Source organism: Morus notabilis, unplaced genomic scaffold (assembly GCF_000414095.1).
Source record: "Morus notabilis unplaced genomic scaffold, ASM41409v2 Scaffold605, whole genome shotgun sequence".
Lineage (NCBI taxonomy): Eukaryota > Viridiplantae > Streptophyta > Magnoliopsida > Rosales > Moraceae > Morus > Morus notabilis.
The window spans coordinates 278527-291294 of record NW_010363898.1 but is presented as its reverse complement, the minus strand read 5'-3'; the positions used below and the strand labels follow the sequence as shown (position 1 = coordinate 291294).

The window sequence follows — 12768 nt, the reverse complement described above, 5'->3', positions numbered from 1 at the left end:
TGGAATTGAACTCTCGAAATTATAGACATTAATTACTTTTAAACTGCGAAGTGTCCATTTGATATAGTCATTACATATAGATCAATCCTCCATAAATAATTCATAATTAGAGTCAGGTAGAATCCGTTAACCTCTCTAATTACATCTTTATCCTTGAGTACCATTGATTCTCTAATGGATAGTGATTCATAAAACACATTCATGAACCAGAGCGCTCTTACTAATCCAAGTATCGAATCAACACTCAAGAGAATTATTTATCTGCTTCTTTCTCAAGAAGGAATGGATTCCATCTCGTATAATAACATTCCCAGCTACCTATTTCATTATGTCTCCAAAATACAAGGAATAGGATTCAGGGTCTCAGAATCCGTACCGAGTAAATCAAAAGACATAAATCCATAAATAGGAGTTTGTTAAGAACTCAGGATTAAGATCATCCTATATATGACCATCGGTAGACTCAATTAGAATTTCTATGCTTAACGGAAATTATTAGAAATTCATATTGTGTCTGCGTCCATGTTCCACATAATCTCATTATGCGAAATACACTCATTCAATATCTCGCCATATTAACAGTGCGGATAACACCGTTCCATTCTAAATGGGAATGACATGTATTTATAATGTTTTAATTAAAAGATTCCGAACTTTAATTAAATTCATTATGAACAATTACTTTTGATTATTATCCTTAAACATTATCCTCTCGTATACAACACTTATATACCATGTTTAAGGTTACATAAATAATCAATGAATTTTATTTGATATTCATAAAATATTCATAAATATATGCACATAAAATGATGAATAAACTCTTTTATTAAATAAATAATAAATATCCTTTTACATCTCATGCTTCTAGGACACTATTCCCAACATTTAGTTGGTTATTTTTTCTATTTTTCGGATCATGTGGTCATAATTTCTCCCAACCAGTAGATTTGATTTGGTCTGTATTTATGAAGGAAATCTTTGGTTATTTTTTCTGTTATTGATTTCCCCAATACTCGGTCTGTGATTATGAAGGAAATTTGTTATTGATTTGCGGTCCTATTGCTTGATTTTGTAACGATGAGTTTATATGGTTTCATTAATCCTACAGGTTATTTGTTTTCTTCTTTTAAAATTGTTGATTTTAGTAGACTTAATAGGTGACGCTTAAAGAATCATCATGAAGCATCAAAATCTATGTTTAAATCCCGTAATTAATTGAAATGAGTTTGATTGGCTTACAAAGAATAACAAGAACGAGGCCTCAATATGAATATGGTTAGTTGAAATTAGTTGAAATGAGTTTGATCTTTTTTTTTTTTTTTTTATCGTATGAACATGGTTAAATGTGGGCAGCTTATCTTTTGGCCTAAGTTAGTTTTGGTATAATCCGCTTAGGAAATGTAGTGTAGTGGATTGTTGGGATATTATTGGAGGCAAGAGTTTTATATTTTAATTAGCCTTTGTTGGTTATGGAATCTGTACTGAGATTCAAACTGTGAGATCCACAGAACACGTTGTTCTGGTGTTCTAATTTTTGTTATTTATGTTACGTTTTGTGGTTTATGTGGGATTAAAGATTGTGTGTTCTGGGGTTTTTATGTGTGTTATGGGGTATATTTATCTATTTCCATTTAGTTTTGGATCTGAAATTGGTGTTTATGCTAGTGGAGACATTCCTCAGTATTTTTTTCTAGGCATAAATTAATGATGTATGTTGAATGTTTGAAATATGTATATTTTTATGTGTGTTCTGTGGTTTAGAAATGTTTTTGCATTTGGTTTTGGATCCATTTTTGCTGTTTATGCATTTGTTGACATTCCTGATCAATGAACCATAGGCATGATATTTTGATCAAAAAAATGTGTTGTAACTGATCAGAGGTGGGTTTCGGATTGAAACTTGGTTCTTTTTCTAAGACTCAAGTACGAGAGAGTTTTAGGCATTGATTGAAACAACAGGGTTTAGTTGGGATTATGAGGCTAACACTGTCACAACTGAAAAAGAAGTCTAGGATTCGTATGTGGCGGTAAGTTTTGATCATAACCATCTTATGTGATACGAAAGAGTTAAATTGGTGTTTTAGATTGCACATGAGTATTTATTATTGTTTTCTTTATAACGTCAGAAACATCTTGATGCTAAGAAATTCAAGAAAGGGGGTTTACACAACTTTACCTAACTTTCAGAGATTTTTGTTGGGACTATTGCTACTGGACAGGGGTCAATGAATGCACATACAGCCGTCCAAGTTTTTACTAATCATTCACTAAGTTATCTTATTTTAAATTATTTACTATTTATTTGTACTCTAATTTAAATTATTATATTAATTATTAGTATTTTTATTTGGAATTTAATTATTATTTATTTAATATATTATTATTTTAAATACTATTACATATTTTTAAAAATTAAACCACCAAACGCAGTTTCAATTTTTTCTTTAAACTGAAAACAATCTCTGAATAAAACTACCAAACTCATTTTTAAAAATGATTACAAAATGAAAATGAAAACGTTTTCATTTTTATTTGCGTACAGAAAATAAAATCATTTTAGAACGAATTCCAAATGCACCCAAACTTTTTCAAAATAAGTCAAGATTTACATTTATTGCTTTTTTTTACAAGGTCTCGTAAAATTACATTTCTTGTTTATTATTTCATATTTTACCGGTATTGTTACTACTCACTTGGGACATTCCTACAGTAGAGTTCCTGATTATGGAGACAAACTTTATAAACTCTCTTAAGTCTCCTAAAATTACATCAAGTTATTTTAACCTTTAGACTCCTAAATAAACATTCTTGTTGATGATTGTTAATGATTTTAATAGGGAAAAAGGTTAAAAGTATGGATTTCTTTCGATAACATTATATAATGAGAAAGGGTTACAAATCCCCAATTCTTGTATTGTGCGGCACATACATGTAAGATTGAATTGCTTGTTTAGCCTAAAGACATCCTCTCAAACCAAAATATTAAAGGCCCGTTTAAAAGGTATACTCAAATTATAATTTGGGTTTATTGGCAGGAACTTTGTGAGAGAAGAAATTTTAAAATTAAAACTCTTTATGAGATAAAAAATATTTTAGCAGAATTATGATTTGAATTTGAGTACAAATTCCAAACAACCCCTAAAAAAATGAAAAAAAAAAAAAAAAAACAGAGTAAACTCAAATGCGTCAAACTCAATGAGGCAGTATCCAGTTGGGAGACTGTAATTCAGTGGTGACCGATAATGCGCATTTATCAAAAAGTGTCTCAAAGCCAGTGGATATCTAATTGAAATCAGGTTGAAGCTCCTAAACCATACAAAAAGATAACTATTTACCTGGCGAATGGTGAAAAAATTGCCCAAGCACTTTCACATTTTCTCATTGTTATTAGTAACATTGTCCATCACAACTCTCTTGGCATGCGGCACAGCTTTGGGCAAATCTCATTTTCATGATGTGGAAAGATCAAATCAATTCCACCACCATGAATATCAAACTTGAATGTTAAATATGGGGCACGCATAGCACTGAATTCAATATGCCACCCAAGTCTTCCAGGAGTCTTCGGGTGTAAGTTTGGACCGCTCGGCCCTGTCCAAAAGAAAATTTCAAGTTAGTCCGGGCCGATTTTAAAAGAGAGATGATTGGTTCAACTCGGCCATAAGTCCAAAAATTTAGAGCTAACTCGGAATTTTATAAGGTATTTTTAAAAAAAAATTAAAAAATATGATATTTTGACCGGCCTGGCGAGAGAAATCGACTTAACCTGACTCTAAGTTTAAAAAATTTAGGACCGGACTGTCCGTTTAACTCGGCCTAAATTTACAGCTCTACTACCGGCTATCTCAACTAGGCTCACCCGGCTTTGCAGCCTGCAAAAATAAAATATAGTATTTAGTAAGATATTAACCAGATAAGAAATAAGAAACTTGATGGAATTTTTTAGACCTTCCACAATGCAAAGTCAGCTGGATTACGCTTTCTTGAATCAACAGCTACACGTTCAGGAGCTCGAATGTTTTCCAACTTTTGTCCAGAAAATTGACCGTAATTTGGAAATTTATCAACAGCAAAGAATACATCTCCATCAACAGGATATGCAAAGCCATTGTTGATAATCTGCATAATGCGACCAGATTCCATAAATAAATAAATAAAAGACAACGATATCGAACTTTAAAAAAGAGCCACCATATAACTGAAAACAGAATGTTTAAAATTCTTGAAGAGGTTGACTTTAAAATAACTGTTTAAAACAACATGTTTAAAATGTTTACTTTAAAAATTCTTGAAGAGAGTAAATAAACTGTTATTTACTTTAAAACAAAATGTTTAAAATGTTCATTGTACAGATGAGCATCAGCTCCACGTAAAGCAAGGTGCAACCACATTTTAGTATATCCTATACAATAAACAAATACCAAAAATAGAAAGGGAGAATGTAGTAAATAACATATTTTTGAAACTAAATTAAATAAATAATAGATTTTAAAATTATTTAAAATAAATAATAGTTTATTGTGTAAATATTTTATTTATGGCTAGTAAAAAGATTTTTTTTTCATGTAAATTTTCTTTGCGACTGGTAAAAATATTTTTCTCACGCAAATATAAATTTTTTACCAGAAAAATTATTTTTTATCAATTATAAAAAAAAGAATTACACAATAAACTGTCATTTACTTTAAAAAGTTTTAAAATATGCTATTACTTAATTTAATTTTATAAATATATTATTTACTACATTCTTCCATTTTATTTATTTCTCTTATTCTGCTATGTAAAAACAAAAACAAAAATTATGTCAAACGGGCAAAAGCTTAAAAAACTTAGACATGGATTGCTTTCCTCAATATTGTTGCAAGTTGGTGTACCGACTCATCTTGATTTTGGAGAGCTTATTTTCGTAAGGGGATTGTGGTTTTTAAAATTCAGAAAAAAGAAAAGAAAAAAAAAACCAAAAAAACTGATTTGGAAAGCCAAATAGGAAATGTATTGATTTAGAACCCCACTTATAAGGGACAATAAGCAATATTGTTTGTCATCCACTTATTTAGTGCCTTATCCAAATCTTAGTTATGACCAATTTCTATTCCGGAACTCCCCACTTTCATTGAAGTGATGTTGAGGGATTAGTTGTTTTAATGTAATTTATATATATATATATATATCAACGAGTTTTCAATAGTTACGTTTCGATCGGTCAGTGGTTACTATCAAATAGAAAAATTTGATGACGTGACGAGATAAGAATTTAGTTCTATTAATTGTCATAAATTTTGTTAATCAACTATATAATTTATTATAACCGGCCGATTAATATCTTACGATTAAAATAATAATGTCCATTAATGGATAAATATTATAGTAACTAATTAAAACTATGCGCACAATAAAATACAATAAAACATGAGAACAAAGAGGTCCCTCTCCACCTCATTTGTGTGGTGATAAGAAACTAAAAATAGCCACCAAATAGACGGGCACTAAGCAAATCACCATCTTGCTGGTTTTCAACTTTCTACCCCCAGTCGCAACATTTGTTTTCCACAGTGACAGCACACCACGAATTTTTAATTTTTTACAGAACCCAATACGCATCACGAGTAACATACTGAAATTACTAGATTGGTATAGCAAGTATTTTTATTAGTTTGGCAATTTATTGGTAATTGTGTAAAAATTTTAAAAATAAATTTAAGAAGATTTCGTATTGCAGAAGAAGATTTAGAATCAGATTTGAAGTTAAAGTTACAGATTTTGTTGCGTTGAGTTTTGAAGAGATAATGATAAAAGCTTGGTCAAAGGAAGATAAGACATTGGTTGAGATTTAGAGAGATAAAGAGATAATACCCTGGTCAAAGGAAGATAATGCATTAATTATTTGAATTTAAATGAGATTATAGAAAGAGATAATGTGGGGATTAAGTTACTATTTTAAAAGAGTAATTCGGATTTAAAAAGTAGATGTATAATCCGAATATGCATTGGTTTGTTTCAATTTGGTAACTACGAGATACACTTCAAAGGCATCATCTTTGGATATATATATATATTTGTGTGTGAATGATTTTGATGGGCATTGACGTGGAGATGGCTAAGAGTATATAAATGCCAAAAAGATGATGATGAAGTCAACGTGAAGATAAAGATGTTGGTATATATAATATTTGAATCGGATTTAGATAAGGGGTGTATAATCCGGATTCAAAAGGAGATTTAGTTTTTAGTTTGAATTTAAAAAAATGCTCAACGTGGAGAGAACATGGAGGAAGCTTTATTTAAAGTTTCATTGCAGCTGATAATGGTAGAGAGGTTTTATAGAATATTTTCATAAAAGAGTGAGTTTTTTGTGAGAGGCTTGTGCGTTATTGAGATCGTCCTTCAGGAGAGAGATTTGTTGCTTTTGGGAGGAAACTTTGTCGGTCGAAGGGAGTTCGTCGTGCAGTTTAGAAGACGTGTGGTGCACGCTAAACAAAGTCATTGTGCGATTTCATCACAGCGGCGTCATAGTCTAGAAGGGAGTCCTTCAGTGAATAAGTCCGTCAATGTTGTAATTCTTGAAGTATAGTGAAACTGTTTATTGTCTGGGCGTGACCCTGCAGAATAAGTGTGCGCACCAAACTGCGATACCATATTGTGTGTTCTTTTGATTTCTGCACTTTATTCTACTCGAACAATTTGAACAGTAAGAAACCCGGATCTTAATTAATCAAGCCGTATTCCAGACAATGTTCTAATATCATCTGAAACATCAGACGTTACATCAGATCTAACACAATTTTTTTTCCTTGGTTCTCTAATGATTTTATTTAGAGAGATCAAGCGAATCAGGGCGTCCTTTTGGACGACTTGTCGGACTAACCTGATCCGGTCCTTAACCCCGTGTGGGGCTGCAGGTGGCTATATCACCTATCAGGTGTGGAACTCTCATTAACCGTATGGTTCTCAATAAAGGCAACTCAATGATAAATTTTCTTGATCCTCTATTCATGGTCTCTAGAGATGGCAAACGAGCTGGAAAGGCAACTCAATGATAAATTTTCTTGATCCTCTATTCATGGTCTCTAGAGATGGCAAACGAGCTGGACCCGCCGTTGGGACGTTGGCTTAGTCCATCGTCGGTTGTCCATTGGGCAGACCCAACCTGTCCCATAAGCTGTGTGGGGCTGCAGGCTGCAGCCTAACAGGTGGCTACCATATCAGTGTTGGAACTCCAACAACCGTATGATCCTCAATGAGAAATTTTCTCGTTTCTCTATTCACTTTCCAGTTAGAGATGTGGAAGGGGTCGGACCGTCCATTGGCCTACTCCCACTAAGTCCATCTTCTGTTGGACTTGCCTGCCCTGGTCCATAACCCATGTGGGGCTCCACCCCTATAACAATTTGGAACTCTAGATGGTAAAAGCCTATTATTTATGCCACTTCCTTCGAAAATAAACAATTGTCATTCAATTAATAAAGAGAAAACAAAAGGAAGCGATAGCACCTAATTATTTAGAATAATATAAATAATAGACCTGAAAAAAACCATGGCAAATCATTTTCTCTCCTTTTTTCCTTTTTTTTATTGATATACAAATACAGATCCTTCACGCATACACATACACATATCCATACCTGAAACTATCAAACAAATGGCCAAATCCTTCCAACAAAAAACTAGTACATAGAAAGTCCAAACTATTTATTCAGAACATGGATGCCTAAGTAGTCCATGATCCCATACACGTGATTCTCTTACGTAACATTAAGGTAAAATTAAGGTACCGGTTGGTTATGAAGCTCTTCACTTAACATGCTTGATGAACCAAGCTAGTAAGTCCTTGTGAGCCTCATCTGCACGCTTAGAAGCAGCTTCATCATGAACATCATATCTGACGGTCCAACCATGCGAGACTCCTGGATATATCTTCACAAAGGAATCAATCTGTACATGACGAAACATCATTTAAAGTGAAAACTGAGAGCGTTAACCGTTTATGACAATCACAAGCTAATCTTAAAGACGGGAAATGCAAAAGGCATACTGAGGACAAAAGAGGCGTCTATGATGAACGTGAATTAGTTCGGCAAAATAGGCAAAGGAAAATGCAGAAAGCATGTTGGACATTGTTTTCATGAAGGATGTTCATACCTCAGACTTTGCCTTTAAGACCTCCTCAAATTGTTTCACGAGCGGTGGAGGAGAAAGGTTGTCATGCTCAGCTCCAAGTATGGCAATTGAAACGTTGACCTCTGAAAGTATTTTATAGCAATCAATAATGTTAATTTCTCTCTCTCTCTCTCTCTCTCTTCTATATACTCAATATGTGAAGATTAATAAAGTACTCAAGAATATGTGAAACTTGAGAGGAATAGACTAATTTCAGTAAAGAAGTTGCACAACATTTTAAATTGAAAATATATTTTCCCAAGTTGTTTCAAACGATAATATGTGCCGCATATGAAAGTGTATTTCTCAGTAAGTATACTTCTCATATACTATAGAGTTAAGAGCCGGAAGCATACCTTTGATATCATCTACAGTGACAAAGGAAGGATGTAAGAGCGCAGCAGCCTGGATAAGGTTGTCGAGCTTTGCAAGTTCAACTACAACCTTGGCTGAAAACAAGATTTATATGAGTAAGCTTAATCAACAAATTGCTTGTGTTTAATGAAGCTGCTGATTGAACTAGCAATTTTTGACTCTACCAACCCTTCGACAAGAAATTCGAGAACAATGAAACAAAAAGCATGCTAATTGTAAAGAATTCTACTTAGATTCTAGAGGATTCTAAGAGAGAAAGAATATTCGATGAGTGAGAAAGAAACTGAATTCTCATTACTGTAAAAACTGTTACAACAGCTTATTTATACATAAGTTATTACAAGTAACAACTTGTAACAAACTAAACCAATGAAAGCTTTACAAGTGTAATTCCTAACTGACTAAGCAAAGTCAATACAACTAGGACTTCTTAACATTAATAATAAACTTACCACCCCAACAAAGGCCAGCAGCACCTATTGCAGAAAACCCCTTACTTTTCAAATCTTCTATTACTGGTTTTGCTTCTTCACATCCCTTATCCTATGAAACCAAGTAAAGGCTTCAGACTCCAAGATTTCAACATGAAAATGCAATCAATAACTTTTTGAAATTCAAGCAAATGTCCAATAACAGAGATAACAATAGCCCAGCCACTTTTAGAAAACTTCTATCAACGACAACTTTACCAGTAAACTGCCAAAATGAATTCAGAATCGTCTTTGAAGAGACCTGATTTACGTGAGAATTTTTATAATAGACAACTGAAAAACTAATTCGTGATGAAATTCAGCAACAACTTTAAGTATCACATTGGAGATTCTTGCCCCTCAAAAGATCATTTAAACAGTTACAAGAATTTCAACCAACCGTTCCATGGTCTTTTATCCAAACTGATATAGGCCTGCTAGCATCACCGGGCACGAAAGGATCGCCATGTAAGAAGTCGGGAATGGCCACAAAGAATCCAGCTTCTGCAATCTTGTCGGCCAACTTCCTTTACAACAGACAAGCAGCCGGCATCAGTTTCTACACACGCGTGCGCGCAGATATATTTAAGAATAGATTGAATTTGAAGGAAGGCTCATCTAAATAAAATGCCTAAGTACCAGCTGGGATCATCCCTTTCCCACATTATTTGCTATCGAATTCAATAATCTAAATTAAAAAAGAATCCATATTCCAAGAATTTAATTTGGCAGATTAAGCAAAATTCAGAAATGTAGCTGCAGAAATCGGGTATGGAAAATCCATGTACCTCAAGTTTGGAGCTTCATACCCTGCAATAATTTAAACATTTCAAAGTTATAAGATGGTAGTGGTAATGAAACAACAAAGATACCATTAGAGCAGGTTGTTGTTGTTGTTATTAATTCCAATACTTGTTTCAAAGCAAAATCCAAATTGGGGATAGAAAAGCTCTAAAAAAGAAGGCAAACATCTAACACCCAAAAAAAAAAAAAAAATGTTACAACAGCATATCATAAAGCAGGAGAGAAAGAAACTTAAAAAATAAAAAATAAAAAAATCAATAAAGAACAGAACTAGCTACACCCTTGAAGCAGCTGATCAAAGAATGATATATGCAATAAAACATCTAACTTTCCTCCTTCAAAGACTCCATTTTTTCTCAGAGAAAATCAAACAAGAACATCCATGTACATTTCATGAGAGGAAGGGGAAAAAAAAAAAGCAAAAAAAAAAAAAAAAACTAAAAGTACCCATTAATCTTCACAACCCAAAATCAAAACCCACAAGACAAAAAAATAAATTTCACTGAATTCCATACCAAAAAAAAAAAGACATATACCATAAACATCAGATATAAGGAGTACCGCAAGCCTGGAATTGGATGCGCCAGTGACATAGGAGTTAATTCCACCAAGCTTATTAACATTTCCTGCTCCACTGCTTGGGTTTAGAGTTGGAGGGTTTGAGCAACATTGAGGACCTGACATTCTTCTCTCTCTTTTTTTTTTGGGTAGGATTTTGTTTATATGGGCACTTGAGAAGATTATACACAGGTCTGATTATGTGTGAGGTTTTGGGGTATTTATGATAGAAATATTGTAGGAGATTCCGGCAGTTTCCACTGGAGAAGTAAATATTCGCTATTTAATTATCAAAAAATACTAGCAATTTGCTTCATCTATAACGTCACCATGCACTTGGAAGAATTGCGTGGTTGTGTGGTAGGTATACCAGGAAACAAAAAGGAATATCTTACATTAAAACCCGAAAATGCTGTTTTAATTGTTGAATTAATTTATTATTAATATGATCTGTGTTACATTATAAATCAACCGCACGCAATATGAAATTACTGCTATTCAAAAGTATTGAAAAAAGTATTAGAGAAAAAGTTGATGAATAATCTCATATTCCCATATATCGCAATGGAGGAGGTACAACCGAAAATATATAGAGGCAAGCTTGGAAAGTTTACGTATTCCAAGCCTGACTAGAGGTATAACAGAATAGTTGGCATAACTGAATAGCAGTAGAATGTTTTAAGATACATAAAGCAATTATTTCTAAAATATTAACACTCCCCCTCAATAGTGTTGTCAAACGTGTCGTGGCGGGCCGGCACGGCACGCTTGACCCCAGGCTCATCACGGGCCTGAGCCGTGCCTGGGCCGGGCTTGAGAAGAAAAACTCAGGCCCGGTCCAGGCCCTTTGCCCTAGTCCATAAGGGCCAGGGCCGGGCTTGGGCCCAGGCCCTTCACGGGCCGGCCCCAGCCCTTGTATTTTTTTTTTAAAACTTAATTAAAAAAAAATATCAAATGCTCCAAAAGATGTGATTTTATCGAATTGACGTAATAAGAGTACACATAAATGACTGCCTCGTTAAAAACCTTGCTAAGTAAAACCCATGGGGAGATCGGGACAAAACCTTAGCGAAGGAAAAAAGAGTGCAGTAGCTAGGAATAGTAAATTACAAACCTAAGTGCTTCTAGAAGATTCTGTTATTTCTAAGTTAGAAAAATATTCTTGCATCGAATCATCTGTGTATTGTTGTTTTCGTCTTCTGGCATCTTCCCAGTTTTTAACGCACATTAGTCCCTCCAAGATATCTGGATGCATTATGCTTCTCTTCTCATCAAGAATTCAGTTGCTTGCGCTAAACGCTTGCTCCGATGCTACCGTTGATACTGGAGTTGTCAGAATGTCACGAGCTATTATGGACAGTGTTGGAAAACGATCTGTCTTGCTCTTCCACCACTGTAAGATGTCTAGTTTGTCGTCATCGATTACAAAATTTGCTTCAAAATATTTGACTAGTTCCGTAGACGCTTGTGTTGAGGACGATCCTGCCGTTTTCTCTTTCTTCTTCAAGAAACTCCACGACGATCCTTGAGGCCTCGAACTGGTAGTTGACGACGAAGTTTCCTGTTCTTTTTGACATGTGCTATATTTTGCTTCATACAAACTAAAAACTTTTTCTAACATTTTCTTAGCGTCAGTAATACTTAGTTGCATATCTATTTTTAAATTCTCTGCGGTAGCAGTCATCAATGATTCAGTTCCATCTACTCCGCACCTAGGATCTAAAATGGTTGCCAATGCATATAACATAGGACAACCTGACCAATAACTTTTAAATTTATTTTCCATTAAGTTAACTATATTTTCAAAAAGTTGTGTATCCCTATAATAAGAAAATGTTTCTGAAATATTAAATAGTTGATGTAAAGCTAAATGTGCAGTAGGATAATAAACTCCAGAAAGTAATTCAGTAGCATTGTAAAAAACTTCTAAAAATTTTAAAAAATACTCAGCAATCTGCCAATCAAGATCGAGAATTAAAATTTGATCGTTCTTATTGTTTACGTATGTCGTGATAAGCTGTGAATACGAGAGTGCTGCCTTCAACATTAAATATGTTGAATTCCACCTATGTCTCACGTCAGTTGAAAACTTTCTTGGGCGCATCTAGTTGTTCCTGCAATATTGTTTGAATTCTTGGAGCCGAGCTCCAGAACTAGATATAAAGGATAATGATTCTCTAATATTTGTAAGATTAGCAGAGATATGTTCAATTCATGCCTGAACTACTAAATTAATTATGTGACATGCACACCGTTGATGAAAAATTTCCCCTCCAAATGCCGGTTTCAAACTACGTTTAAACAGATTAATTACAGCTGTATTAGCTGATGCATTATGAAAAGTAATTGTTAAAACTTTATCTTCTATCCCATAAAACCTAAAAATTTCTATTATTGTACT

The 12768-nt window shown here is 33.8% G+C and overlaps 1 protein-coding gene across 1 annotated transcript; it reads right to left on the bottom strand.

Moving 5' to 3' along the window:
• Window positions 1-7543: 7543 nt before the first annotated feature.
• On the bottom strand, window positions 7544-10756 carry LOC21393358 (endo-1,3;1,4-beta-D-glucanase). Its single transcript, XM_010105145.2, has 7 exons — window positions 10346-10756; window positions 9794-9815; window positions 9406-9532; window positions 8988-9078; window positions 8517-8609; window positions 8143-8243; window positions 7544-7935 (listed from the first exon to the last, which is right to left on the bottom strand). The coding sequence occupies exons 1-7, from the start codon at window positions 10491-10493 to the stop codon at window positions 7795-7797; spliced, it is 723 nt and encodes a 240-aa protein (XP_010103447.1). The 5' UTR covers window positions 10494-10756; the 3' UTR covers window positions 7544-7794.
• Window positions 10757-12768: the final 2012 nt, after the last annotated feature.

What these genes read in the sequence shown, in the direction of transcription:
- LOC21393358 (XM_010105145.2), bottom strand. Translation starts at nt 10,493, where the DNA reads ATGTCAGGTCCTCAATGTTGCTCAAACCCTCCAACTCTAAACCCAAGC. An exon ending in TATGAAGCTCCAAACTTGAG is followed by an intron (nt 9,533 to 9,793) that starts GTACATGGATTT and finishes TCTGTTGTAAAG; the next exon opens with GAAGTTGGCCGACAAGATTG. An exon ending in TCTTAAAGGCAAAGTCTGAG is followed by an intron (nt 7,936 to 8,142) that starts GTATGAACATCC and finishes CGTCATGTACAG; the next exon opens with ATTGATTCCTTTGTGAAGAT.